At 56.3% G+C, this 25931-nt stretch overlaps 4 protein-coding genes across 6 annotated transcripts in view; all 4 read left to right on the forward strand.

Annotated features, from left to right (window-relative positions):
• The first annotated feature begins 67 nt into the window (after positions 1-67).
• Positions 68-4956, forward strand: TUSC2 (tumor suppressor 2, mitochondrial calcium regulator). Its single transcript, XM_084214361.1, has 3 exons — positions 68-306; positions 605-725; positions 2285-4956. The coding sequence occupies exons 1-3, from the start codon at positions 155-157 to the stop codon at positions 2348-2350; spliced, it is 339 nt and encodes a 112-aa protein (XP_084070487.1). The 5' UTR covers positions 68-154; the 3' UTR covers positions 2351-4956.
• A 2816-nt stretch (positions 4957-7772) lies between these two features.
• On the forward strand, positions 7773-10659 carry HYAL2 (hyaluronidase 2). 2 transcript variants are annotated; one of them, XM_084214289.1, is made up of 4 exons: positions 7773-7834; positions 8300-9241; positions 9850-9939; positions 10074-10659. In XM_084214289.1, exons 2-4 carry the CDS (start codon positions 8315-8317, stop codon positions 10485-10487), a joined length of 1431 nt encoding a protein of 476 aa, XP_084070415.1. In that variant the 5' UTR covers positions 7773-7834; positions 8300-8314; the 3' UTR covers positions 10488-10659. The 2 variants fall into 2 exon arrangements, with proteins under 2 accessions (XP_084070415.1, XP_084070414.1); XM_084214288.1 differs by lacking the exon at positions 7773-7834 and adding an exon at positions 7948-7985.
• Positions 10660-11253: 594 nt separating this feature from the next.
• HYAL1 (hyaluronidase 1) lies at positions 11254-13565 on the forward strand. The gene is made up of 3 exons (XM_084214362.1): positions 11254-12841; positions 12960-13049; positions 13139-13565. The coding sequence occupies exons 1-3, from the start codon at positions 11942-11944 to the stop codon at positions 13454-13456; spliced, it is 1308 nt and encodes a 435-aa protein (XP_084070488.1). The 5' UTR covers positions 11254-11941; the 3' UTR covers positions 13457-13565.
• A 10046-nt stretch (positions 13566-23611) lies between these two features.
• LOC311158728 (6-phosphofructo-2-kinase/fructose-2,6-bisphosphatase 4) overlaps positions 23612-25931 on the forward strand; it is a 49696-nt gene continuing 47376 nt past the window's right edge. Inside the window, exon 1 of one of the 2 annotated variants that reach the window (XM_084214311.1) lies at positions 23612-23759. In XM_084214311.1, coding sequence (XP_084070437.1) covers positions 23708-23759 — 52 coding nt within the window. In that variant the 5' untranslated portion in view covers positions 23612-23707. The remainder of the gene's footprint in view (positions 23760-25931) is intronic. The other variant, XM_084214313.1, reaches the window with a different exon arrangement.

Genomic DNA, 25931 nt, shown 5'->3' on the forward strand with positions numbered 1-25931 from the left:
AGGGCGCGCCCCGCGCCGCTGTCACGTGACGCGGGCGCCGGAAGTGGCGCGGGCGGCGGCGCAGGCGGCGCTCGGTCGGTGTCGCCGGGCGGCTCCGGGCCGCCCCCGTCCCTTCCCCCCCCCGGCCCCGCTCCTGCCGCCGCCGCCCCCCGCCATGGGCGCCAGCGGCTCCAAGTCGCGGGGGCTGTGGCCCTTCGCCACTCCGGCGGCGGGCGGCGGCGGCCCCGAGGGCCCCGGCGGGCAGCAGGCCCTGGCCCGGGCGCGGGCCGCGCGCGCCGCCACCCCCTTCGTGTTCACACGGCGCGGGTGAGAGGCGGGCGGGGGGCGGCTGCCGTGGGGCGGGGGGCTCTGCCGTGGGGCGGGGGGCGGCTGCCGTGGGGCGGGGGGCTCTGCCGTGGGGCGGGGGCTCTGCCGTGGGGCGGGGGGCGGCTGCCGTGGGGCGGGGGCTCTGCCGTGGGCCAGCCCCAGCACAGGCGCGGCGCGGGGGTCGGGGGCCCCCAGGGGAGCGGGGACCGGCTGCCCCAGCCCCCAGCCCGGCTCGGGGCGCAGGGAGCCGGCAGGGCCCGCAGGCTCTCACCCCACGCCTCTCCTCTCCTCTCGGCAGCTCCATGTATTACGATGAGGACGGGGACCTTGCTCACGAGTTCTACGAGGAGACAATCGTCACCAAGAACGGGAGGAAGCGCGCCAAGCTGAAGAGGATCCACAAGAACCTGATACCTCAGGTAAGGTGTGGAGAAGGATGGGGCAAAGCACCACGGTGATACTTGAAGTCCGGCCTTTACAAGAATCATCTCCCTCGGGGCATCTTCTTACTGGAAAGGTGGAGGCTCTCTCCTCCTCCCCAGTTTCTGCCTCAGAGCCATGATTCCTGTGTGTCCTGGCTCACACCCGTGTCACCTGAGGCTGTGACAGGGAAGGGAGAGCTGGTGGCACCCTCCAGCTGCCTTTTTTTGAGAGAAGCAGTGCCTGAGCCTTTCAGAACTGCCTGGCAGGGGAAGACAGCTCAGCCAGATGTATGTTGTGGGGCACAGAGTGCCAGGCAGCCCTGCATGGCCACGGCATCTCCTTACCAAGCACCTTCCACGAGGTGTAGGGTGCTGTGCTGCCTCAGCCAGTGTCTTGTCATTGTGGCTTGTGTTGGGGAGCAGCAGCCAGGGCCCATCAGCTGCTGACATGAGTTTGCACATCCCCTCCAGCTCCTCAGCAGTGTTGACAGCTCTCTGCATTGCCCTTCAGTGGAAAAGTCTCCTCTTTAAATAAGCGAGTGGTGTCAAGCTGAGCAGGGGCTGGGATGTCAAGTGAGGATCATGGTGCAGGGGCAGGAGAGCCTGCATGTAGGGAATCTTTTGGGGGCATAAATGGAGGAAAGGGCAGATCAAACCAGGGCTGGAGAGAGCCTCTATAGAAGTCCTCCCTAATTAAACAGAAAGGTATGGCTGTAATGAGCAGCTGGGTTGATCTGTCAGTGAATCTGTGGAGTGGGCAGCCTCTCAGCTGGATGGAACCCCTCTGAGTGCTGAGCAGGCAGTTGTGGATGGAAGGATTTGGTGCTGCTTCCTGGGCTGGCATTCTAGCAGAGGCAGGCTTGGCATGTGGAACTGAGTCCTCGTTCATGTGGGCTGAAACTCACCCAGTTGGAAAGCTCAGCTGAGCTGGAGGGAGCAGGTACCAGCACTGAACAGTCCTTTGCTAACGCTGACTTACCTCTGGTTCTGCAGGGCCAGGCCCAGCCCTGAGCCCCTGCTCCCCCTCTGCTCCAGCCCCCAGCTGGTGCTGTAACAGGAGAAGGCTGGGATGGGGCATGGGAAGGGTTCCTGTGGCTGGTGTGGACGGAGTTGCATTCAGCAGCCTCCCCCCTGCACAGAAAGCCGCTTTTCTGTGCGCCAGCTGCCCCGGCTGCGTTCCCTCAGAGAGCTCTTTTCATTGCTCTAAATCCCGTGAATGAAAGGTGCCGCATGAAAAGCCCAGACAGCCAAGATCTGCCAGTCACGCAGCAGCTGCTGCACGGGCAGTGCCTGGCAGAGCAGCTCCCTCCTTTCTCGCCCTGCCATGTGTGGCAGCCAGCCGTGCCGCCCTCGGCTCTCCAGGGACCAGTGCGAAGGGCAAAGGGCTGCTGCTCTGTGTGCGGCTGCTCAGGCGTACCTGGTGTCACAGGCCATTTATGGAGCCTGGGCCCTGCGGTTCCTCCAGGGCACAGTGTTCTCTGTCACTGGGTGACTGGCAGGGCTCGGGCATGTTGATTGGCCGTCCCTTCTGCTCACCACTCTGACTCTTCTTTCAGGGCATAGTGAAACTAGAGCATCCTCGCATTCACGTGGATTTCCCAGTGATTATCTGTGAGGTGTGAGTCCCAGACATCGCTGCCCGTGGGTGGGACGACCTGCCCCACCACCTCCAGCCTCATTGGGCCAGGCTGCATCGTGTTCCCACCGAGGAGGACTCCAGCCATGTGGCAGGATGGTGGCTCTCCCCTCGCCTGGAGGTGAGGCAGGACGGAGCAGGCCTTCGCAGGATGGGTGACTCTGCGCAACGACTGCTTAAAAACATCCTCGCTTGAGTCAGAAGACTAAAATACCTTTTGTAGCCTCTAGCCGACGTTTGATGGGTAACTGGAACTGCAAACAAGCTGCTGTGATTGAGCTGTGAAAGGGAGAGCAAGCCTGCACTTCTCATCAGAGAGAATCCCCTGCTTCTCAGGTATGCGGCCCAGGGAGAGCCAGGGCACGGTAACGCCCTGCCCTGCACCCCGAGGTCCCTGGGGCCCGCAGGTCAGATGGCCAGTGTTGCAGCATGTCCCTTTGACACCGGTGTGATGTGACACTGCCCTGTGTGGGTTTGTTGATGGAGGATAGCAGAGCAGGTTGAGGGGTCTCAAAGCACATTGGGCTGGCTGCTGCTCTCCTCTCGGGAAGGGGATGGAGATCAGATGCCGCTCTCTTAGACCTCGGTCTCTTCCCCCACTGCGTTTCCCCACTTATGCCAGCGCTGGGGAGGTTGGCTTTACTGCTGCCTGCTGGAGATCTCTGCAGTCCCTGGCTTCTGCTGGTGGCAGCAAGGTCCCAGCTCTGCAGCGGACTTGCCTCCCCCACTGTCACACTGGCTCCTGCTGAGCGCCTCCCTCGCCTGCTGCAGGGTTGGGCTGCCGGGCAGTTTCCTCACCCCTGCTGCTCTTTGAACATACCTCCCTGTAGGCTGGGCCTCGACTGAGCCAAGCAGGAAAGGAATCTTGTCTTCCTTCCCTGTGCCCCCAAAACAATCAGTTGGTGTACCTGCCCCGGCTTGGAAATCTCCCTGGCGATGTGAACTGTGGTTCCTCCCGCATCCCAGCTGGTGGCAGGAGGAGAAATGCGATGCACTTTAAAGGGAGGCTTGCTGCCCCACCTTGGAGGGTCCTGCTCTTTTCTCCTCTTTCCTCCCACCTAAGAAGGTCGAGGTCCCGGCAGCACCGAAGATCCTCTCACCCCTGTGTGTGTCCAGCTGCTGGGGGAAAGGCCTGGCCCCAAATGCCCCTTGGCAGCATGAGGAGCCCCTGCCTCCCTGCTCAGCTGTGCCCAGACCGGGCAGGCAGAGGAGGACCGGCAGCAGGCACAGCTTTAAAGTGGGTCAGAGCCTACTCCCCACGGCAGCCAGCTCGGCTTTCCTCCTCTTTCGTTCCAGAACTTATTTACTTTCTAAGCACTTCAGATGTTTGCTACCTCGATTTTTAATTTAAGCTGCTGGCACTTGGCTGCCAGCCCTGTCGGTGTCTACGTTGGATGTATCCATCCCCGCGTCCGCCGAGAGCCGCCCGGGCGCGGGGCCACATTCCCAGCTTCGGGGAGATAACAGCGACGTGGCTGTTGCTGTCTCCCTGTCACCACCTCTTCCCTTCACGTCCCTCCACCCACGGATCCCATCAACAGGAGCGAGCACACAGGGTGAAATGGATGTGCTGGCTGCCACCAGGCAGGAAAGTAGAAGGGCAGGGCTCATCTACACTGTGATGCTGGGCACTTCTTTCGACATCTTTTGTTCTGCTTGCTTGAAAGAGTCTTGTCTTAAAACAATCCCTCACTGAAGTGTTTCTTATTTGCACCACCTGCTCTGGAGTTTCTCCCTGGCTGGAGCTCCCTGGGAAGGCCATCCCTTGGGCTCCACAGGAGAGCAGGAGCTGCTGTCCCCAGGAAGAGGAGAGAAAACCGTGGCCACGCTGTCTGTGCTGCCTTGCTCCACTGCTGTTTGAGGGCACGGGAAGCTGCACCGACCCCGCCTTAGGCATGGGGGAAGGAGGAGGAGGAGAAGGAGTGGGGAGGGGGTTGGCACTGTTTGCCTGCCCCAGTGGGGAGCCCCTCACCTGGCTACCGGCCAAAAATCTGCTGGCAAGGCATGGCCCGAACCTGGGGGAGGGGGCAGAGACTGTGACCAGCTTAGCAAGGATGCTTTTGTCCTTTCTGACAGGCTGCCCATCCTTCCCCCAGCGTATTAAACATGCTTTCCCAAAACCCATGCCTTCTCTCACTCTTCTACCCCCTCAGTGTCACCAGAGTGGCAGCGAACCTCTGCAGGCTGCCAACAAGCTGTGTCCTGCCCCGCTTCTTCCCAGGCTGGTCCCCACAGCAGCCAGCCCCCAGGACCCCAGCAATCCTGCAGCAGCAGGGCCTTGGGAGCACCTGGAGGGTCTTAAAAATGTGAAGGTCACTGTAAATAGAATCTGTGTCCACTGTGGTGTTGGAGCAAGAAAAAAAAAAAAAGAAAGTTTTCCTTTTGATTCTTTTTTTTTTTTTTTTTACAATTTCTGTGCAACATTGTGCTTTCCCGTGTGGATGTGTAGCCGAATCGTACTCACCGACACTAGGCTCCTTGCTCCTCTAGCGTGTGGGTAGGACCCATGGGTTTGGGAAATGTACACTACTTGTGGTCCTTCCTCCCAGTGCATCTGTCCACTTTTGTTAAATTTCAATAAAATTATTTGTAGAGCCCACAAGTCCCAGAGCTGTCTTACTGGGGAAGGCAGATGTACCTGAGGGGAGGTGGACTTTACTGCTGGCATTTTGAGTCCCCCGTGTTTTCGGGAAGGGGGTGTTTCCATTTCCAGGTTCTCCAGTTGGCACACAGGACTGGCAGGAGTTGGTGGCTTTGTCAGGCTGTGACTCTCTATTTGTAGCTGCCGTGACAACTTTTAAATGTATAACTAATGTGAAATATTTGTAAATTCCTTGTTCGTTCCCGAGGGCTGGAACTTGGGCCTCTCTCCCCGCCCGTGTGGGGACGGAGGTCTGAGGACCCAGGGCCCGCAGCAGCCCAGCTTGGAGCCGACTCTTGCCATGGCTCCGCCCGAGCCCCGCGGGGGGGAGGATCCGCCTGTCCGCTCCTTCCTCGCCTGCCAAATCAGTGCCTCATTAATCACGGGGGCCTGACGTTCTGGAGCCGGCGTGACCCTGTGCCGGGATGCCGCCCGTCCCCCGAGCATTGCCGGCTGTCCGTGGGGCAAGTGTGATCTCACTTTGTTCCCCACGTCCTGTCCCCGACAGCCCTGCAAGTGTTTTCCTGCAGCCACCGTCACTTCTCATCATTTCCTCCGTGCAAGCCGGCTCGGAAATGAGCCGCTGATGAAAGCTGTCATGAGAGTGAGTGGTGCAGTGTGTGGTGCCAGCCCTCCGGCCTCGGGGGGATGAGGCTCTGGCCCATTCATCCATAGAGACCCCAGCCCCAGGAGGGATGCATGGATCCTGCTGCCTGAGAAGGGGACCGGGTGGCTGTGCAGGGCGGTACAGCCCGGCAAGGTTACACAGGGAGGTGGCTCCCTGGCTCCGTGACCATCTCTGTGCCTGCCAGGGCCACCACAGTCCCCTCCTGCTGCCCGTGGGGCAGGGCTGTGCCCGGAGCCCCCAGCCCAGGGCAAAGGCAGGTGCCGACGTCCCCTTCTGGCTCCATGGCTGCTCCATTCCCAAGCTGACCTCCTCTCACACCTTGCCCGGACCTATCTGGCACGAGTGGCTGTGACTCACTCCCGTTATCTTTATCTGCTATCCCTGAGGGATTCCCATCCTCCTGCTGCCTGCCTGGAGCAGCTCGCCTGCTCAGCTCGCCCTAGTCGCTGCCTGGTGCTGCCATCCCGCACCCCTCTACACTCTGGGAATGACTTGGAATGATCTCATGCTCGGCAGGGCAAGGGGAGGCTGGATCTGCCCAGCTGCCCCTTCCCAAAAGCAAGTCCTCCCTGGGGGAAGGAAGGAGGGAAAGTGAGTCAGGTGATGCTCCCACTGAGGGGACAGCAGTGAGAATTTGCGTCACATTGAGGACTTCCAGCCCTCCCAGCAGTGGAAACCTGTGACCCCTCCGGCCACCCCACTGCCGGTGGGGCTGGATACCTTCGCACGAGCAGGATGGAAAGTTTTAGCTGCTGGCGGAGGGAGCCTGTTTACTGCCCAGAGGGGAAGGGCAGCGCCTGCAGCGCTGGGACTTCTTGGCTCCCCACAATCTCTCCCAAGGGTTTTGGCAGCCAACGCCCGGCCAGCGGCTGACCTGCCCAGCCCCTCTCCCAGCTGGTGCCTGGCACTGCCTGCCGGCCAGGCCGAGCTGTGGGGTGCAGCCCGGATTTGGAGGAGCCGGCCTGGATGCAGCACCCATCCCTAGCAGGGCTGTCGCCCTCTCGGTGGGAGCTTCACCACAAAAGCTGACACCTAAGTGGTGCCACTAACTGGAGCCAGCTGTGGGTGCCTGCGGCCAGGGCTTGGTGAGGCACCAGGAGCTGACACCGAACAATGCTGGGCTTGGTGCTCCCGCCTGATCCTTAGGGAGCTGGTGGGTGGCTGGGGAGCACTTCCGTAGATTCAATCCCGCTTCCTTCCCCTGTCGGCCCCGACACACCCTCGCAATCTGGCGCTTCCTGCGCGGGGCACCCCGATGGCCCTCAGCCCAATGGGGCCAGCCCTGGGGAGGGCAGGCGGGGGACAGGCAGCACATGGGGACTGCCCCATGCCACATGGCTGGTCCCTGAGCCCTGCCTCTGCTGTTGCCTGCCAGAGGGGACCGGCTGGAGCCTCAACAGCGCTCTGGGAAGGAAGCCCCCCCAGCCCTGTTACACCCATGGCCCCCCTTGTCCTCTCCAGGCAGGAAACCCATGGGGCCATGGCTGAGTCAGCAGCACCGATTGCCCGAGCCCTGCACAGGATGTCCTGTCCGGCACAGCACCGCCCTGGGGTCACCACTGTCCTGGGGACACTGCTGCTGCAGGGACACTGCTCTTCTGGTGTCACCACCACCTTGAGGACACCAGCATTTGGGCTTGCAAGCACTCTGGAGTCACCACCATTGCAGGATCACCAGCTTTTTAGGGACAACATGATCCTGCTATACCATCCTGGGGTCACCACCATTCCAGAGTCCCTGCTTTGGAGTGATGATGGTCCTGGGGACACCACTGCCCTGGTGTCCCCAGGACACCAATCTGCGGTCACTGTGGTTCTGGAGTGACCACGACCCTGGGGATACCACCACCCTCCAGGGGACAGCACCACCCCTGACACCACCACCACCACCAGCCCGCTGGGGCCAGCCCCGTCCCGGGTCACCGCGGTGCGGGGACCCCCGGCCGCCCCAGGCCCGCGCTCCCCCCCGCCAGCCGTGGCGCCCCCTGCCGGCCCCAACCGCGGCCCCGCCCCGCCCCCTTCCGCCGCGTGGGGGGGCGGGTCCTCCCGGGCCGTACCAATCGCGGCGGGACAGGGGGATGACTCCCCAGCGCCCGGTGCCCGCTACCGCGGCCCCAAGGAGGTGTGTGTGTACGGCGGGGCTCCGTCGCCGTCCGGAGCCCGAGGTCCCGCCGCCGTCCGGAGCCCGGGGCCCCGCGACGGTCGGTGCCACCAGCCCGGCGCGGCGCGGGCGGGGCGCGGGGGCGGGGCCGGCGCCCCCGCGGGTGGTGCGTGCCGGAAGGTTTAAAAGCGGCGGCGGGGGGGCGGCGGCGGTGCTGGAGGAGCCCGCGGCGGGGGATGGCCTGAGGCGCGGTGAGAGCCGCGCGGGGAGCGGGAGCGGAGCGGGGCCGCCGGGGGCCGCGCCCCGGCGCTTTGTCTGCCCGGCTCGAACAAAGGCAGCGCCGCGCCGGCACCCGGGAGAGCACGAGCGGGCGAAGCCGCTTGGGACCGGGATTCCCGAGAACCAGCCCTCAGCCGGGGGGCTCTGCCCGCACCCCCCGGGAGCTCTCTGCCCCGGGAGGGGACTCGGATCAGGGTCTGCTGTGGGGGGTGCGGGCAGATCGGCCTCTGCCTGCACCCCCTCCTGCCGGCCCCGCTTTCTGACTCTGTTCTCCCGCCGCCCCCAGGTCCTGTCGGGCAGGATGCGCGGGGGCTGCGCGGCGGCGGTGGCTGTTCCCTGGCTGGCCCTGCTGGTCTTGGCCCGGCAGCCCCCCGAGAAGCCGTCGGCCGCCCCCCATCTCACCCGCCGGCCCTTCCTGGTGGCCTGGAATGTGCCCACCCAGGACTGCAAGCCACGCTTCCAGGTGTCGTTCGACTTTAGCATCTTCGACCTGGACGCCTCTCCCAACGAGGGCTTCGTGGGGCAAAACCTCACCATCTTCTACAAGGAACGCCTGGGGCTCTACCCCTACTACACCCGTCAAGGTGTGGCCGTCAATGGTGGTGTCCCCCAAAACAGCAGCCTGTCCGAGCACCTCGCCCGCCTCCAGGAGGGCATCGAGAAGTACATCCGCTCATCCACCAAAGAAGGGCTGGCTGTCATCGACTGGGAGGAGTGGCGGCCTGTCTGGGCTCGCAACTGGAAGCCCAAGGATATCTACCGGGAGGCCTCACAGGGACTGGTGTTACAGCGTCATCCTACCTGGCCCCCTGAGAAGGTGAACAAGCAGGCAGCTTTTGAGTTCGAGTCGGCTGCCCAGGAGTTCATGGTCAAAACCCTGCGCAAGGCCAAGAGCGTCCGACCCAAACAGCTCTGGGGGTTCTACCTCTTCCCTGACTGCTACAACCACGACTACAGCAAGAACAAGGAGAGCTACACTGGGCAGTGCCCAGATGTGGAGAAATCTCGCAACGACCAGCTGAAGTGGCTCTGGAAGGAGAGCATGGCGCTCTACCCCTCCATCTACCTCGATGCGCTCCTGGACTCCACTCCTAACAGCCGCAAGTTTGTGCGGGCGCGGGTGATGGAGGCCATGCGCATCTCACAGAAGCACCACGATGACTACTCCCTGCCTGTCTTCGTCTACACCCGGCCCACCTACATCCGCAAGCTGAATGTGCTCAGCCAGGTAGGGCTGTACCACTGGGACATCCTCATTCCAAGCCCTGGGCATCTGGGCTTTGGGGTCAGCTGAGGTGGTTCCTCTGCCTGTGTACCGCACCTTGCTCCCATGGAGCAGGGTGGCTCTGGAGGCTGGTGTCGGCACTCATGGTGTTCCTGGCACCCCATGGTTTGACTGTTTCCATGTGGTGGGAAGCAGCACCATTTGGCATGGGGCTGGCAGCTGGCCCCAAGGAGCAGGAGTGCTTCCTTTCCTAGGATCCTCAGCTCAGCCCCTCTCTGGGGTAGAAGATGGGGTGGCGCAAATTGTTTCCCTTACGGATGGGGTGTCTGGCAGCAGGACTGGCACCAATGGTGATTATCTCCAGGGAAATACCTGGGACGTACTGCAGGACTCAAGTCCTGGCAGCTGGAACCCTGAGGTGTGCGAGCTCACAGCCCCTGAGGAGGAGGGCAGTATTGGAAAGCCTTGCCCCTAAGTTGTTGGGACAGTCCCTTTTCCCTGGAGCGAGGATTGGGTCCCTGATCCTGCAGTGGACACTTTGGAGCACACTGTGCTGGGGCTGTGGGTGCTGCATGGGCTCTGTGGGCGCTAACCAGACCCTGTCCCCACAGGTGGACCTGATCTCCACCATCGGAGAGAGCGCAGCACTGGGTGCAGCTGGGGCCATTCTGTGGGGTGACGCAGTTGACACCAAAAACCGGGTGAGTTTGGGGTCAGTGTGGGAGGTAGATGGGTGGAAGGACCACCTGCCCCAAGGGAGGACCAGTGGCTGAGCTGTCCTCTCCATCTGAGTTACTTCTCCCTGGGTCTCATCCTGGTGCTTCCCATTCCTTAGGAGTTGTGCCAGTTAATGAAAAACTACCTGGAGGGGGACCTGGGACGCTACATTGTGAACGTCACGACAGCAGCAGAGCTCTGCAGCAAGACGCTGTGCCAGGACCGGGGTCGCTGCTTGCGCCAGGACAGCCATGCCGACGTCTTCCTCCATCTCAACTCTACCAACTTCCAGCTGCGGCGCCGGGATGCTGACCAGTCCGAGGGCCCCCTCTTCTGGGCCGAGGGCCAGCTCTCCTCTGCTGACATACTCTTCCTACGGACCCACTTTCACTGCCACTGCTACCAGGGCTGGCAGGGCAGTGGCTGCCAGACACGTGCTGGCCCCCGCAGTCATGCCCCTGGCCTTTTGGCACCGCTGGGACTCGGGGTGCTGTTGCTGCTTGCAAGCTGGTGCTGCCCGCCCCTGGACTGAGCTGCCCCTTTCTGTGGCGGTGTAGGAGGAGCCTATTTAAGATATCCCTACCCTGCCTGGGAGGCAGCTAATTATGGAGGGCTGTCCCTCACTGTGGCGGTGTGGGGGAAGAGCTCTGAGGTTGCCCCGTCTTTACCCACCCTGCTGCAGTGCAGGTGCCCTTCATGGGGATGGGGGGAGGAGGGGTACCCCTCTCCTGTTGTAAGGAGAGGGATGGGGGCAAGAGGGACACGGGGGCGGGGAGCGGGTGCTGCGTGGTGCTGATCCCCCGTGTGCTGCCCCACACTGAAGTGCTTTACCTCGAATAAAGCTGGGTCAGACTGAGAGGTGTGGGCTGATTTGGGGAGAGGCGGGCACGGGTCCCTCGACTCGCGGACAGCGGGACGGGGCGGCGGGAAGCGGTGTGTGTTGGTATGCAGCTCGGGGAAAGCCAACCCTGCTGGGAACTGCCCCGCGGGGCCGGAGCCGCGTGGGCAGCCACGGCCGGGCCACCCACGTGGAGGCTGCGTGCGGCCCCGGCCCCGCCCCCGCGGGATTCCCCGCGTGACCCTGCCCCCAGCCCGGCAGTGCCCGGGATGCGGGGCTGGAGCCCCCGGCACCGCGGTCGCCGTGCTGTGCGCCACGGCCGGGGGTGAGTTCAGCCCCGTGGCGCCGGGGACACCCCTGGCTCCGCTCTCCCGTGTCGCGAGTGTCCCCCAGCGGTGCCCTCGCGTGGCTCCTTGTCCCCGACGCCGTCTGCTCAGCCTGTGTCCGTGCAGCCTCTCCGGCCACTGCCCTGTCCCGAGGGGTGCCCGTGGGATGGAGCGGCCCCGCGTGGCACAGCCACCTCCCTGCCCACGCTGCTCGGCTGCAGGGAGTCCCCGTGCCGTGCTCGCTGTGCCTGCTGTCCTGTGCTGTGGGTGTCCCCAGGCCTTGCCGTTCTGTGCCTCCTGGCCCCACGCGGTGCCCTCCTGGGGCTGCGGTGCCCAGGCGGGAGTGTCCCGTGGCACCGCGGGCTGTGTCGCGCCGGGTCCTGCCCGGAGCCGTGCGCTCCCTCCGGCAGTGCCCTCCTCCCGCCAGGGAATGGCCGGCGCTCTCCACTTGGCGAGCGGCGCCCGCCCGGCGCAGCCCGCGTCTATCGCCGTGACCTTCCTCCCCCCGCCCCTCCGTGTCTGTTTGTCTTTCCAGCCCACTCATCGCCGGCCAGTCATGGGGTGTTGACTCTGCGCATTCCTTCCCAGCCGAGCCCGCTGCCGCCGCTCGTTACGCGGGGCTGACGCTGCCGTCCCACTCCGGGGCCGCTCTGCTGGGCTCCAGCTGCTGATAAATTCGGGGACTTGAGGAAGTGGAAGAGGTGACCCTGGGTGACCGGAACGGAGGTGTGGATTAACGCCGGTCCTGACTTGGGGATAAAAGCTTCAAGGTCTCAGCTCTCCCCAGGCAGCTCCAGGACTCACCCTGAGCGCACCAGCACCATGGCATCATCGTGGTCCTGCTGGGTCCTCCTGCTGCTCCTGCCTGCCCTGGCCCACGCCGGGGGGCCCGGTCCTGTCCTCGTCAACCGCCCCTTTGTCACCATCTGGAATATTCCCACTGAGCGCTGCGCCCAGGAGCACAATGTCACCCTCAGCCTGGAGGTCTTTGATGTGTTGGCCAATGACCAGCAGTCCTTCACCGGGCAGGACATCACCCTCTTCTACAGCGACAAGTTTGGTCTCTTCCCCTACTACACATCTGAGGAGGTGCCAGTGAATGGGGGGCTCCCCCAAAATGCCAGCCTGGAGGCTCACATCCACCAGGCCACCCAGGACATCAAGGTGACCCTGCCCAGCCCTGACTACGCTGGGCTGGCTGTCATCGACTGGGAGAAGTGGCGCCCACTGTGGATCCGCAACTGGGACTCCATGGAGATCTACCAGCAGAAGTCGGAGGAGCTGGTGCAGCAGCAGCACCCGCAGTGGCCTCCCAAGGAGGTGGAGGAGATGGCCAAGCAGCAGTTTGAGAAGGGCGCCCGCGATTTCATGAACAAGACCCTGTGGCTGGGCGAGAGCCTCCGTCCCAGCGCCTACTGGGGCTTCTACGGTTTCCCCGACTGCTACAACAATCACTTTGACACCCTGCCCTACAATGGGACGTGCCCAGATGTGGAGCAGCAGAGGAACAAGGACCTGTCCTGGCTCTGGAGGAGCAGCCGGGCACTCTACCCCAGCATTTACCTGCCCCTCTGTCTCAACGGCACCAGCAAGGTTCTTCCCTACGTGCGGCACCGCGTGGCCGAGGCTTTCTCTGTCCAGCAGGGAATCCTCGACAGTGCCATCCCCGTCCTGCCCTACTCCCAGATCGCCTTCGAGCGCACTCTGCACTTCCTTTCCCAGGTGATGGGGATGTGGACACCACTTGTACTGATGGGTTGGCACGAGGGAGCCTTTATCTCTGCTGGGCCTGTGTGGGGGCTTTGGGCACTGCTGACTTCTCCTCTCCCCGTGGGTGCAGGAGGACCTGGTGAACACCATCGGGGAGAGCGCGGCTCAGGGCGCTGCTGGCATCATCTTCTGGGGCAGCCTGGACTACAGCACCTCCAAGGTGAGTGCAGACGGTGGCAGCAGGTCCCTGTCAGCAGGGACCCCCAGTTCCTCAGCTGTGCAGGGCTGTGACGCCACATGCCATTGCAGGAGATGTGCCTGAGGCTGAAGGACTACGTGGAGGGGCCCCTGGGCCACTACATCGTCAATGTGACAGCCAGTGCTGAGCTGTGCAGCCAGAGCCTGTGCTCCGGCCAGGGCCGCTGCGTGCGCCAGCACCAGCAGCAGGGATACCTCCACCTGGACCCCTCCCGCTTCACCATCGACCTGCACGCTGGCAAGCCCTGGCTGCTGCCTCAGGGCCTGGAGCCTGGGGAGGACATCTCCAAACTGGCCAAGGAGTTCAGCTGCCAGTGCTATGACAAGTGGCAGGGACCCCGCTGTGACACCCAGGGCTTTGCCAAGTGACCCCCGCCACGCAATCCTCCCACCCTGGGGACACCAGGGCAGACAGGGTGACACTACCTCAGCACCATGGGGTTGAGAACCTGACTGTGGGATTCTTAATAAAATCAGAAAACACCAGCAAGTGTCACATTGTCTTCTGCTGCAGCATGTTTTGGGCTGGCAAGGTCCTCCTGGGGTGCCACTGCTGCCTTGTCATGCTGCCAAGGGCTGGCTGTCCTTTGGGCTGGGAGCTTGGGAGGTAATGCCTCAGAGAAACCACAAGGAAAAAAGAAAATTTATGGGAAAAGACATAGCAAGAGGGGATGATGGGGGAAGAGGATGAGAAATGGAAAAATGATGGGGAATGGCCAAAGAGTGGAGGCAAAGGGCTGTGGCTGTAGTTGAGGGAGGGTGCTCTCCAGCCCCTCACTGTGCACAGAGGAGTGGCCTGAAACCAATGCCCCCACTTTGATTTTCCCCTGGATAACCCACATGCAGAGCAGTTAAGCCCACAAATTATATGTAAAAGCACTGATTTCTGTAACCCAGGCCACAGATTAGCTGTGCCTATTTCAAAGCAGTTGGGAGAAGGCATGAAACCCTGGCCCAGCTGAGATAGAGATGCTGGCATCTTCCTCTGGATGTTTGTCTTGGGGTGGGGAAAATCACATGCCCATTTCTCTGATTTTAGGCTTGAATTGAGGTAATGTCTCCTTTTTAGGATTGCCCTGCATGGCACTCTGTGTGTACTGGGGACTTAGAAAGCTGCACCCTTCATTTTTAAGCTGGTTGGTGTAAACCAATGCAGAGTTATGACATTTCTTATGTTCACTTCTTATTATTGCATTGAGGAGGAGCTGAGAAGATACCACATGAAACATAATTAGGCCTTTGGATTCCCTAGTCACAGCTTTCAGAAACATACACTCTGTTATTACCAAGCTCTTTGACAAGTTGGGGGCCCTGAAAAAAAATTAGTTGTAATTGGATTTTGGCCCAGAATTAATAGTTTTATCTAATTCTTATAGAGATAGCTCGGTAAATGTTGTATGTTAATATTGGAAACAATATTATCTTAGTGTTTTTTGTACGTGAAATGTGATTTAACTTACATGAACACTCAAACACGCTCCTCCCAAGCTACAGGAAATCTGATATTTGCTCTGTATTAAATGCTGAAATTGAAAGCAAAGTTCACCTGGCTATTCACACAAAGAAAATTACCATGAATTTCAAGTCCTCCTTATGCCTGGAAGGGATCAGAGCTGTGTGCTTGTAACTTGTGGTAATTTAATATGCTACAGGTATTCAGCTACTGGTGCCTAACTGGGGGCTGGTCTGAGATTCTCCTGGACAGCATTATCTCAATCCATGAACCAAAGTAAGCACTGAGGTGGGCATCAGGAAAGAGACATTTCCTCAGGAGCTGCAGAGGCTCTGGCACTGTCAGAAGCTGCAGAAACCCTGCAGAAACCCTGTCTCCAGGTGGGGGTTTGTGGCTTTTCTTAAAGAAAAGTGAGGCTGGGAAGTGCCAGACTTCCCTTATTTCTTGAAACAGCTCCTTTTCTTGTTATTGGAATGCTGCAAACTTAGGCATGAATGCAGTTTGCCACTTTCAAATAATAGCTTTGAATGTGTAAGAGGATTTGCTTTATTCATCCTACTTATTGTAGCTCTTCTTCTGTCCTTGCCCCTCACACTGTGCCTAAAAACACCCAAGGCCCTGGATTTCATGTAATTTAGCTTGTCTTGCTCCAGGCTCAGGAATGGAGACTAGAAAGGCACTGCATGTGGTGCCAGCAGACAATGTGGAAGCACTGAACATCTGCTGGGTGTTTTTTCCAGGTCTGAAAACCTGTCCCTGAGTCTGGCTGTGCAGAGGCAGCCTGCCAGAGGCAGCCCCCGGGGCTGGGGTGTGCTGGAGAGCAGCCAGCAGTGCCCCAGGCACAGTTCTGCCTCTGGGGATGTGCTCAGGGTGCTGGCACAGCAGCTCCTGCTCTCCGTGCTCTGGGGGACTGACCAACCTGCTCTGGGCAGAGCTCTCTTGTTCTCTGCAGCACAGGCTTCACACTACATCAATTTCCACGTGCTGCTCTAAGAAACGAGGGAAGACTGTCACTTAGAACTGTCCTTGCATTGCCAGGTTGTTCATTTCAATGGCTCATTATTTTTTGTCTACGTGTCCTGAAGACTCCTATCTCCACAAATAGTCCTAAATATTCACCATAGTTAACTATCCCAAACAGAGAGAATTGACCTGCTGAGTGCTCTGAAGGCAGAATGATGATTTTACAATCTAGAATGAAGGTACTTGTCATGAGGAGGCTTTAAATGCTTTGATATAACCAGGACATAAGTAGCTCAGCTGAAGGGTAAGGTGTAGATTAAGTCTTGCATAAAACAGATGGAAGGAAGCCCTTCCAAGCAATCCACAAGCTTCTCAGATACAAACAGGAAATTGGTAGCCTGTTATTTGCCTAATAAGAAAAGTTCTCATCTGCCTTGTTCCCCTGACTGAAAAACTCAGAATCTGTATAGAGATATTTCCCACATTGTTAGAAATCAGTTTAGTCTGACACTGAGACATTGTTTTCAGTTTTATCTTGGATTAACAGCCCTTACCTATGGTTAGATGACCAAGGAGGTGATGTATTTTGGGACTCCAGAAGTTGTTTTAGGACCCCATTAGCTATCATTTGCTATCCTTTTCTATCATTTTACATTTCTCTTCATCCAAAGATCTGGACTGAAGCCATAAAACCAAAACCAGGAGTATGGGAAGCAGGTCCTCCCAGACCGCTTCTGCATCTTTTCCAGCTGGATGCTGAGCTTCTCCTGTTATACAAGCACAAACCTCTCTTGGAAGAAATAAATCCCTCCCAAAAGCAGATCACAGCAACTGTATGCCATGAAATGAAAGAGATGGCATGTCAGTCTTTAAAATGCCCTTTATTCCATTGGCATGGCATGGGAGGCTCGTGGCACACAGGGCTGGTTGCTCAGAGCTCAGGTTGCTCCGTGGGTGTGCAAACACATGGCAGCTCAGGGTGGGTGTGCAAACAAAGGCAGAGGAGGGCTGGGGCAGGTTTTGGTGCCTCTGTTTGGCTGCAGCTGCAGAAAGCCCCCCTAACTCCCCAGCACACGCTGCTCTGCTGTGCCCAAAGCTTCCAGGTGAGCAGCTCACCCAGCAGCTGAGGGAACTCAGAGGTACCTCAGAGAAACATGAGACCAGGAGGAGGAGGAGGAGGAGGAGGCAGCAGCTCAGAAACTGCCTCCAGTGACACTGGAGCCTGTGAGCAGCTCAGGGGCTGCCCAGAGCAGCAGAGGTTTCGTTGGCTTTGAATAAAGCACCCCCCATGTGCCAGGAGCACTGAAGGTGGGCACGAGGCTTCACTGCTTTCCTGCTGTTAACTAAAACTTGCCACTTCTTTTTCACGTGCAGTGTCAAAGTTCACTTCTGATTTGTTTCAAAAGTGAAACATCAGCTCCTCCAGAAATATTTCCGGAGCTTGAATGCCAGACTCTGTATCCCAATCCCCTCAGTGTCACACGAGCAGCACCGACTTAAACACAAAATTTTCGAGCTACCAGTTACCTGAAGAGAAAGTGGCTCTTTCTTACAATGCCTTTGTATCTCTGTGTCTCTGTTTTGTTTGAAAATCACCCACTATAAACCTTTTCCCTTGCTCAGGCATTTCTAGAAAAGAGGTGAAAAGATTTATAAAAAACAAACCATATTTAAGAAAGATCTACAGCGATCTTCAGGGGTCACAGACTCTGCTACTGCCCTGGACCTGACATCCCTTGTTTCCGAGAAGCAGCAGGAATATCAGCCTTCATTCCTCTGATTCACCAGATTGCAATTTCAGAAGTTACTTGGAAAAAAACAAAAGCGAGCCCTGAAGCACCGTTTGTGGGCTCCCAGCGAGTGTTTAAACATCCAGCACAAACAGCAGACCTTGCTGTTTTATGCTGTACAAACAAAAATGCCTCTGCACTGGAGAGCGTGTCCCGCTTTGTTCCAGAACTTTCTGAATCTGCCATTCCTGGGGCTGGGCAGCAGAGCAGGAGTTCCACCACAAGAATGTGGGCGCAGCTGCAGCTCCTTTGTTGTGAGCGCTCCCGGGGCAGGGCTGCTCTGTGGGCTGCAAGGGCTTCCAGGTTTTCTGCTTGAGAACAGTCTCGTTTGTGTTTTTCACTTCTCTGGTGGAGCTCAGAGGCAGAGCACTTGTCCTGTTTGCAGCATCTCTGCCGCTCTGCTTTGGCAGCAGCTTCCCTCCTAGTTATTTTCCACCCTGGGGCTCTAAAACAGGCTGGGCAGTGTCCTGTGCTGGCATCAGTAAATCAGCAGGAGCGTTATCAACAGCCCGAGGAGGTCACAGAGAGGCCCTGGGAGTGCTTCCAGCGGGGCTGCTGGCTCGCACTGCAGAAAGCACCTTGTAAACTCATTTTCCTCCAGTAGCAGGTTGAGCACAAAGCCATATAGTGCTCCAAACTCTGCTCTAATCTGCTGGTGCAGACTTCAAGCAAACACCAAATAATACAGCAAAACATTTTGTGGGAACTGTCCTGCATTTGACTGTAACTTCTCAAGAGGAAAAATTTGATTTGACAGGTTACTGGTCCTATTCCCCAATTAAGACAGAAACAGTTGTAATCCTCTGTGCTGTTGGGCAGAGTTCAAGGTCAGTTTCAGCAAAAACAAACCAAGCTAGAATTGAAAAAAAACCCAAAACAACCCCAAAATTTGGAGGCAGAACCTGCCCACAGTGCAAAGCACGTATCCTTTATTATCTTATTTGTTTAAATACACACCAACTGATACCTGCACACGGCAGATACCAGCTGAGATAACAGGAAGGGAGTTCAATATTTAAGGCTTGGCTTTTCTCACCATAGCAACAAATCTGCGAGAAGAGTAAGAGGACATGGATATCTGGCAGCCTGAGCCTCCCCCAGCACCACGGTGCCCCATGCAGAACCCCTGTGGGTGTGTGAGCAGCAGCACCCCCCCTGCCCTGGGGACTGGGGGCTCTGCAAAGCACCAGCAGGGCAAGCACAGAGGTAGGTGTTTGCTGGGAAAGAGGGTGGTCTCTGTTTTAATCTTATTTTCCTTTTATGAAATAGTGGAGGTGGTGACCCTTGAGTGGGGGTCTGCTCTCCCTGACTGCATAAATCAGCCCCTGGGGCACAAGTGACTCTTCACAGTCACTGGCCTAGAGCAACACAGCCCTCCAAAGGGACCCTTTCCTCCCTGCACCTCTGCCACTCTTCCAAAATCACTTGAATGAAACAGATTCTCTGTCATAAATCCATGCTGCATTTATTCACCTGGACAAACACCTACGTTGCTTTTTATTTCCTGGATTAACACTTGTTCATCCACCGATAGATGGATGATTACTGATGATTACTGAATCAGTAATTACATTCCAATTGGATGAAATAACTTGAAAATCTGTAATCAGTGTTGTGCTATCACTGTCTGAAACCAGGTGAGCCCAAAAAGAATTACCACCAAAAATCTACTTGGAGCTAATCTTCAGGGTTATCTTCAGGGTGTTGCTCAGAAGGGTCACGAAACCTTTTCCACTTCAGTTGTGATTAGAAGGCATAGTAATTTTCTGCCAGCCATAAAACAAAACAAAAAAAACAACAACAAAAAAAAATCCCACCCCAAAAAAAAAAAAAAAAAAAAGAGAAAAAAAAAAGCAAAGCACCTTATCTTTGTTTTCTAAGCAAGGAAAATTTATTCCTACCTACGCAAGTTTATCACATAACACCCACCAAAAACCAAGAGTAAGGGGATCAATCTTTAAAATGCCCTGATCTGGGTTCTTGGTAGATAAATTGATGTCAGAGTCAATTTAATGAGGCAGTTAATTGATGAGGAATCCCCAGAAGAGACACACACCAGAGTATGAATTTCCTTTATGGCCCAAGCTCGTCATTTATTTCTTCTATCACCCAGACACTGGTGGAAAGAAATGCAACACCAATGCAAGCAATTTGCCAAAAAATGTGCTTAATATAATATTTATATAATCTTCTTACATGCTGCCTGTTGTGAAGGGGAGCTGTGATTAAAGATACATTTTTTCTTAGTCAAAGGTTATGGAAAATCTCAGTTGTCTGGGATCAAGAAGCAACACTTGACTACAGCTGCACATACAAAAACTGAGCAGCATAAAAATAGCACAACAAGCACTCCAGCAATGCACACAACGAGATTTGCCTCTCCCAAAGAGCCTGAGAAAGGCCAGGCAAGCTCTTGGGGTCTGACCAGACTGGAGATGAGAATTCCCACCCCAAAAGATAAGGCTTCCCAAAAATCTTAAGTCTCCAGTCTTGGGGGACCTTAACATGCTGCTCTGCTTCAGGACAAGGATACACCTGATGTTTTAAGATCTTACAGTCCAGACAAAAGAAACAGTTCAGAGAAAGGGAATAAAAAAGGTACAGCATGAGCTGTGGCTACAAGGTGAGTACATGAATAATTAACTTTTGCTTGCTGGTTCACCTGTTGGTTTCTTCCTTTTATTCTTCTCCTGCACACTTACAATTTGGGTAGAGATTGCAAATATATCTTTAAGAAAGAATTGTGTTATTATCTGGCTGAACTGAATGCAGTGCAATCCTGCATGTGGCCAACTTCCAAGGAATTTAACAAAGCACCCAACAGCTTAAACCTTCCAATGAAGCTGAGGGACAAAAATCCAATTGATTTACTCATCTTTAAATTATTGTCATCCAGAGGTAAAAGCTATTGGCTCCCATGAGAGCAGGAGGAAGGTGACCTGTGCAGAACAGATCCAACAGGACTGGTGTCCCCAGGCAGTCCAGGCCTGCCCCAGCCACGTTGCTCTGATAAGCCCCATCAGATGATTTCCCTTGCCAAGCAGCTGAAGGAAAAATGTATTTTTGTGGCCTTCTCTTCAGTTCTTTGAAACCACAAAGCCACATGTAGGGAAAAATATTTTCCAAGGCCTGTAAGTGCAGCAATTTTTCCAATTTAACTATTTTTGACAAAGGCACAGGACTAAGTCAAACATTTTCCAAATGGATGACCCTGCTTGTTCAGTTTATCCAAGCACAAGCAAGGGTCAAACATCCCAGGCAGAAATTGTGAATATTTACCTTGAACACTCTTCTCTCCTGCTGAGTTCTCCTAAATGCAAATAAACTGTCAGATTTCTTTAATTCCCCCATGAATCTGTTCCTAGTTCCACTTGCCAAATTAACCACACCTCACCAATCTGAACAAAATCCCAACAACCTCATCAGTGGTTGGCCACGCAGGTCTTGAGCAAAACCCACGATTTCCAGCAAGTTTTGCTGTTAATACTTGCCCTGGTTTATCAGTGATTTAATCTGCTTTGCTTTTAGGAACACTGAAGTCCTCTGCACAGCCAGGCCCTGCAGCACAGCTTCTGTGGAGGGCAGCTGCTGCACACAAAGGCCAAGGTGTGCCTTCCCTCCTTGGGAAAACTGCAGGGGAGGAGGACAGCCATGGTGAAGCAGAGGAGAAGCAGCACAGACAGAAAGGGCTGTGTGGTGCCCCGGGGCTCTGCCCCCCAGCAGGGCAGGGTTCCAGCCGCCCTCCCGCTGCTGCCCCGCACCTTTTGTCCTGCCGAGAGGAGCGGAGGCTCCTGGCTGACCCTGAGCCACATCTCGCTGCCCAGCGGGACAGGGGGGGCACTCTGGACCTTTCCACCAACATCAAGCAGTAAGGAATCCCTGCAGATGGGTGGTTTGGTTGGATTTTCTTTGTTTTTAAGGCCAGGGACAGCACGGTGAGTTGCTGCAGCGCCCAGCCCCCTGAGCTCCATTTCTGGCTGTGCCTCACTACCTGCTGCTTCACACCAGCTGCAGAAAAACCTTTTCTTATTTTTTCTTTCTTTAATAAAACATAGGGATAAGGTTTCACTAAGGCCAGAAACTGTGACTAAGAGATGTTTCACGGGGAGAGCAGATGAAACAAAGGGCCTCTCTCCTACCCCAGGGTTCAGAACTGTACGATGTTTCTTTCAAAGAAATTCTCAAACAGCTCCAGTGGCCCTGGCTTCAAGCTGGAAGCAGTCAGTGACCAAAAAGCAGAGTTATCTAAACCCAGTTTTGAGCTTTGCCATCTGTGCCAGTGACAAATGCTCTGCTCCAGAGCAGCACAGGGACATGGTGGCTCTGAGTGCCCTCCACATCATCCTCCTCATTCAGTGCTGCCCATTGCAGGGGACAACAAAGCTTGCTAATGTAGAGAAGGCCACAGTTATGTAAAGTCACTTGAGCTCCTTAGAGGATAAAGCAAACTAGTGATTAATACTTCAGATGAAATCATGGAGAGTTAATAAGGATTAAGTACTGTCCAGAAGGGGGACACAGGTGACTGCCACCTCCACAGAGCCAACACCTGCGCTGTGGCACCTCTAGGAGCTGTTCTAGGAGCTGCATCTTTGACAGTTCCCTGAAAGAAAAGGGATTTTCCCCAGCACTGGAGAAGCAGCAGGGGTCTGGTCTCACACCAAAGTAACCCAGTCCTCGCTGTGAGTCAGCACGCACACAGGTGAAGGAAGGGATGCCAAACATCCTACTGATCTCAGCTGCTGTTTCCTCATTGCTGGAGGCATCATCACCTGCAGATAAGCACGCAATTCTCCCTGTCCCAAAAATCCACACCAACAAACCACCCTTTCTTTCATGTGGCTTAATTTCTACAAGCAATTCAGAAGTTGCACATTTATTAACTGAAGTTTTAAAGCGTCAGGTGATGCCCGAGCAGAGCCAACATAGTTACAATGCTAATGTTGCCAGTGGGGGTCTGAAACCAGCTGCCCAGACAGAAAACAGAGTTTACTCTGAGTCGACTTGGTAACAACTATATCACCCAGAGATAACTTGGGATGCGGGATGGAGGTGTGTAGGTAAATGAAAAGACATCCTGACAAGGTAAAGAAAATTTGCATGTGACTTTTATGTCAAACAAACAAAAAAACCTCATGTTGACCATTTTCATCTTAAAAGGGGAATTATTACTGTTTTTATGACTAGTCAGTGGATTTAGAGGGATCCTTCCTTCCTGAACCTTTCTTCATGTTCTGTTTGGCCCCTCTCTCATCTGCAGTGGTGTTTCCCCCTGCCCACACTTGTGACTATCTCTGCAGGCCGAAGGCACAGGCAGGCAGATAACTCTGCTGAGTGCAGTGCTGCCTCTGCAGCTCCTCACCCCAGAGCAGACACACAGTGTGATAACAGCCCTGAAGCCTCTACACACACCCACTTAGTTCATGCCTGCCTCGGGGGCACAGCCTGACAAAATTACAGAGCCATGAGGAAAGGCAGCCACAAAAATAGCGTGTCCCAACCTGAACAAAATCACAAACGCGCTTCAGTATCACCCCAAGGATGGCATGAAGACCTAGAGGATTTTTGTCATTAAGCTCAAGCTTGTGTCAGGGGGAATGCTGTGTGTGTCCCCAGGGATGCTGCGTGCAAGGGCAGCACAATCTGCAGCCCGGAGCGGGTGGGCGGCTGTGCCCCGAGAGCACGTACAGGCTGGGTGTGCTAGACTGGCTTCACCCCACTGCTGCTGACTGAGCCCCATTGCTGACTGAGCTGAGCCCCACTGCCGCTGACTGAGCCCCATTGCTGAGCAGAGCCCCACTGCTGACCGAGCCCCACTGCTGACCGAGCCCCATTGCTGACCGAGCCCCATTGCTGAGCTGAGCCCCATTGCTGAGCTGAGCCCCATTGCTGACCGAGCCCCACTGCCGCTGACTGAGCCCCATTGCTGCGGCCACTGCCGACCCCCAGCTCCTGCCCCCCGGCTGCATTCACACCCGGCTCTCCAAAATGGCCACAGCCGCCCCACCTCCCTCCCGTCCACTTAATTTTTACTTGTTAATTTATTCGTTTATTTTAAATGTCTCATTTTAACAAAACACGAAGCCCTGGGGAGCAGGCAGCGGAGGGACGGCCGCGGTCCCGGCAGGGAGCGGGCGATGGGGCGCGCAGCGCTGCGGGGCGGTGCGGGGGTGCCGGGGTGCGGTGCGGGTTCCGCGGCCGTGCCCGCACCGAGGTGCGGGATCCGCTCCCCCAAACCCTCCCGCACCCCGCGGGGCGGAGCGGGGGCTCCCGGCGGGGCGGGGGCTGCCCGGGCCGGTCCCTCCGCCCGCCCCGCCCCGCGCGGGGCGCGCACACCGCGGGCAGCTCCGCGGGGCTCCCGCGGCCCTGCGCTCCCTGCCCGCCTCCGCCGGAGCGCAGCCCAGCCCGCCGCCCATGTGGGGCTGCCGCCGCCGCGGCCGCTGCCCGCAGGGCCGGCGCTGCCGAGGTAGGACCCCCGGGAACCCCCGGGAGCGGGGAAGGCGGTGTTGGAGGTGCTGTTGGAGGTGGTGTTGGAGGTGCTGTTTTCCTGGAGCCCTGCTCGGGATTTTCCCTCCCGGCTCCAGCGAGCAGTGAGGGTGCCCGGCATCTCAGAAAGCTCGGCCGGTGGGATATGGGAATTGTGGCTTCTGCTGGAGCAGCCCTGGGTGAAGGAAGGGTTGGGAGATGTGGCGTGCAAAGAGGGAATCGTAGTGTAGCAGCAGCTGTTTGCTTGCCGAGTTATTTTTGGAGATTGCTGTGCTGTGATGGACTTTTTTTTTTCCGAGTGTCTGTAGGAAGGCGGGTTTACATCTCACTCCTCCAAGCCTCGGTGCTCTCCATTTGCCGAGGAACGGTGTAAAAGCGGTGCTTTGGCAAATACTGATCTAACTGGGTAGCTCTTCTTCCCTTATTCCTAAGGGCAACTCCATAAAAAGCACACAGCCTGCACCTTTTTTATCTGCCTTCGTGAGGTTTGGCTGTTGGCTCGTTGGGGCCTTCCCTGGAAAGGGGCTGGCTGTCCCTGGGGCCCGAGGTTCTGGCGTGTTTGTCAGGCACTTTGTGTAATACAGGGTGACAGCTGTGATGCAAGTGCACCAAAACTTCTGCCCGTAGCCTTAGTCATGGTTATGTTTGGATATAATTTCCCCACTTCCTAGGAAAATTGTATTAGGTAGGCTGGAAGATGAAGCAGGCAGTGCTGCTGCCGTGGGGCAGGGATGGGGGGCAGGATGGATGTGACAGTGGGGCAGGGATGGATGTGGCAGTGGGGGGCAGTGAGGGTGCCGTGGGGCAGGATGGATGTGGCTGTATTAAGGTTTGGTGACGGGACCAGGACCCCGCTGTGCCCGGTTTGTGCCCCACAGAGCTGGGTGTCAGCGGGTGCACAGTGCCTGTGGCTCTGCCCAGTGAGTCACAGGCTTGCTCTTGTTTACAGCCGTCATCCCTTTGCTTCTGCCAGCCTTGCAGTGGGCAGCTGCTGCTTCCTCCGTGCCTGACTCCACCCCAGGGCATGGAGAGGGGGTTCAGTGAGGTTGAGGTTTCAGAACCTTGGGACTAGCAGGGGGGACCCCCATTCAGCTGTTGAAACGTGCTGATGGCCATTGCTTTGTGGCTGAATGAAAACCCCTTGGCTGCCCCTTTGGTCATTCCCACCGTGCTTGTGCTGGTGTCTTCCACGAGCAGGGATTTGCCTGCTGCCCTTGCTGCTCCTGTCAACACCTGGCTCCTTGTTCGTTCTGTAGCAGGTCCCTTGGTGCTTGTCTGGCTCTTTGAGATGTGAGGAGGAAAAATAAAGACATTAATACTGAAGAAACTTGAAGACTCTTCAAGATTTTTCGATCTTTATAGATGTTAATTCTAAATTAAACTTTTTCTATTGGCAAATGCCAAAGAAACTGCTTTGTTTGAGGCAAAAACATACTAGACCAGCTGTAACTTGGAGCAATCCCATATCTATAGGATTGATTTTGTAGTGCCCTGCATAGAGCTGAAGATGGGACTGAGTAAATGCCTGTTGTGAGACTCCTGGTCCTTGTCCAGTGCGTTGCAGAGCAGTTTGCAAAGTTTCCAATAAGTTTGCTTAATGTGACCTTACTCAGTTCCGAGGCACTCCCATAATTATGGCTGCAATTAAAAGCAATAACATCCATTTACATAAGATGCCAGTCCTTTTAAATCAGTGCATCATCTAATGAGAGCATTCATGTGGGGATAGCTGTGCAGGATGAGGACCCAAAACTGAGAGCACTTTGGGGAGGATTTGGTTTCAGAACTTTCTTGAGGTCATTTGAAAGAAGGATCTTCTATGAAATAGGACATTTTGTAATGAAAATGTACTGATTTGTAAATACAACCCTTACCAATAGCAGGATGTTGTTGAATTGAGTGATTGTAACACTTCGTTTTTTTATGTATCATCCATCCAATTAAAAAAAAAAATCAGCCTGGTTGCAACAATATTTTTCTCAATTTGATTGCGTCAGTGTTCCTTCTGCTCTTATGAGTAAGAGATTTGGTAAATCCAACTTGTGGACAGTGTTTAATTGCTGGTGAGGCAGTATGGATGTGTTCTGAGTGGCTCACTGGACTTGCATGGTTTCCTTGGGGCTTAACCTCTGTGTATGATGCCCACAGATTT

This window comes from Fringilla coelebs (assembly GCF_963513975.1).
Source record: "Fringilla coelebs genome assembly, chromosome: 13".
In the NCBI taxonomy this organism is placed as follows: domain Eukaryota; kingdom Metazoa; phylum Chordata; class Aves; order Passeriformes; family Fringillidae; genus Fringilla; species Fringilla coelebs.

What these genes read in the sequence shown, in the direction of transcription:
- TUSC2 (XM_084214361.1), top strand. Translation starts at nt 155, where the DNA reads ATGGGCGCCAGCGGCTCCAAGTCGCGGGGGCTGTGGCCCTTCGCCACT. An exon ending in TTCGTGTTCACACGGCGCGG is followed by an intron (nt 307 to 604) that starts GTGAGAGGCGGG and finishes TCCTCTCGGCAG; the next exon opens with CTCCATGTATTACGATGAGG. An exon ending in ACAAGAACCTGATACCTCAG is followed by an intron (nt 726 to 2,284) that starts GTAAGGTGTGGA and finishes CTCTTCTTTCAG; the next exon opens with GGCATAGTGAAACTAGAGCA.
- HYAL2 (XM_084214289.1), top strand. Translation starts at nt 8,315, where the DNA reads ATGCGCGGGGGCTGCGCGGCGGCGGTGGCTGTTCCCTGGCTGGCCCTG. An exon ending in AGCTGAATGTGCTCAGCCAG is followed by an intron (nt 9,242 to 9,849) that starts GTAGGGCTGTAC and finishes CTGTCCCCACAG; the next exon opens with GTGGACCTGATCTCCACCAT. An exon ending in CAGTTGACACCAAAAACCGG is followed by an intron (nt 9,940 to 10,073) that starts GTGAGTTTGGGG and finishes CCCATTCCTTAG; the next exon opens with GAGTTGTGCCAGTTAATGAA.
- HYAL1 (XM_084214362.1), top strand. Translation starts at nt 11,942, where the DNA reads ATGGCATCATCGTGGTCCTGCTGGGTCCTCCTGCTGCTCCTGCCTGCC. An exon ending in CTCTGCACTTCCTTTCCCAG is followed by an intron (nt 12,842 to 12,959) that starts GTGATGGGGATG and finishes CCGTGGGTGCAG; the next exon opens with GAGGACCTGGTGAACACCAT. An exon ending in TGGACTACAGCACCTCCAAG is followed by an intron (nt 13,050 to 13,138) that starts GTGAGTGCAGAC and finishes ATGCCATTGCAG; the next exon opens with GAGATGTGCCTGAGGCTGAA.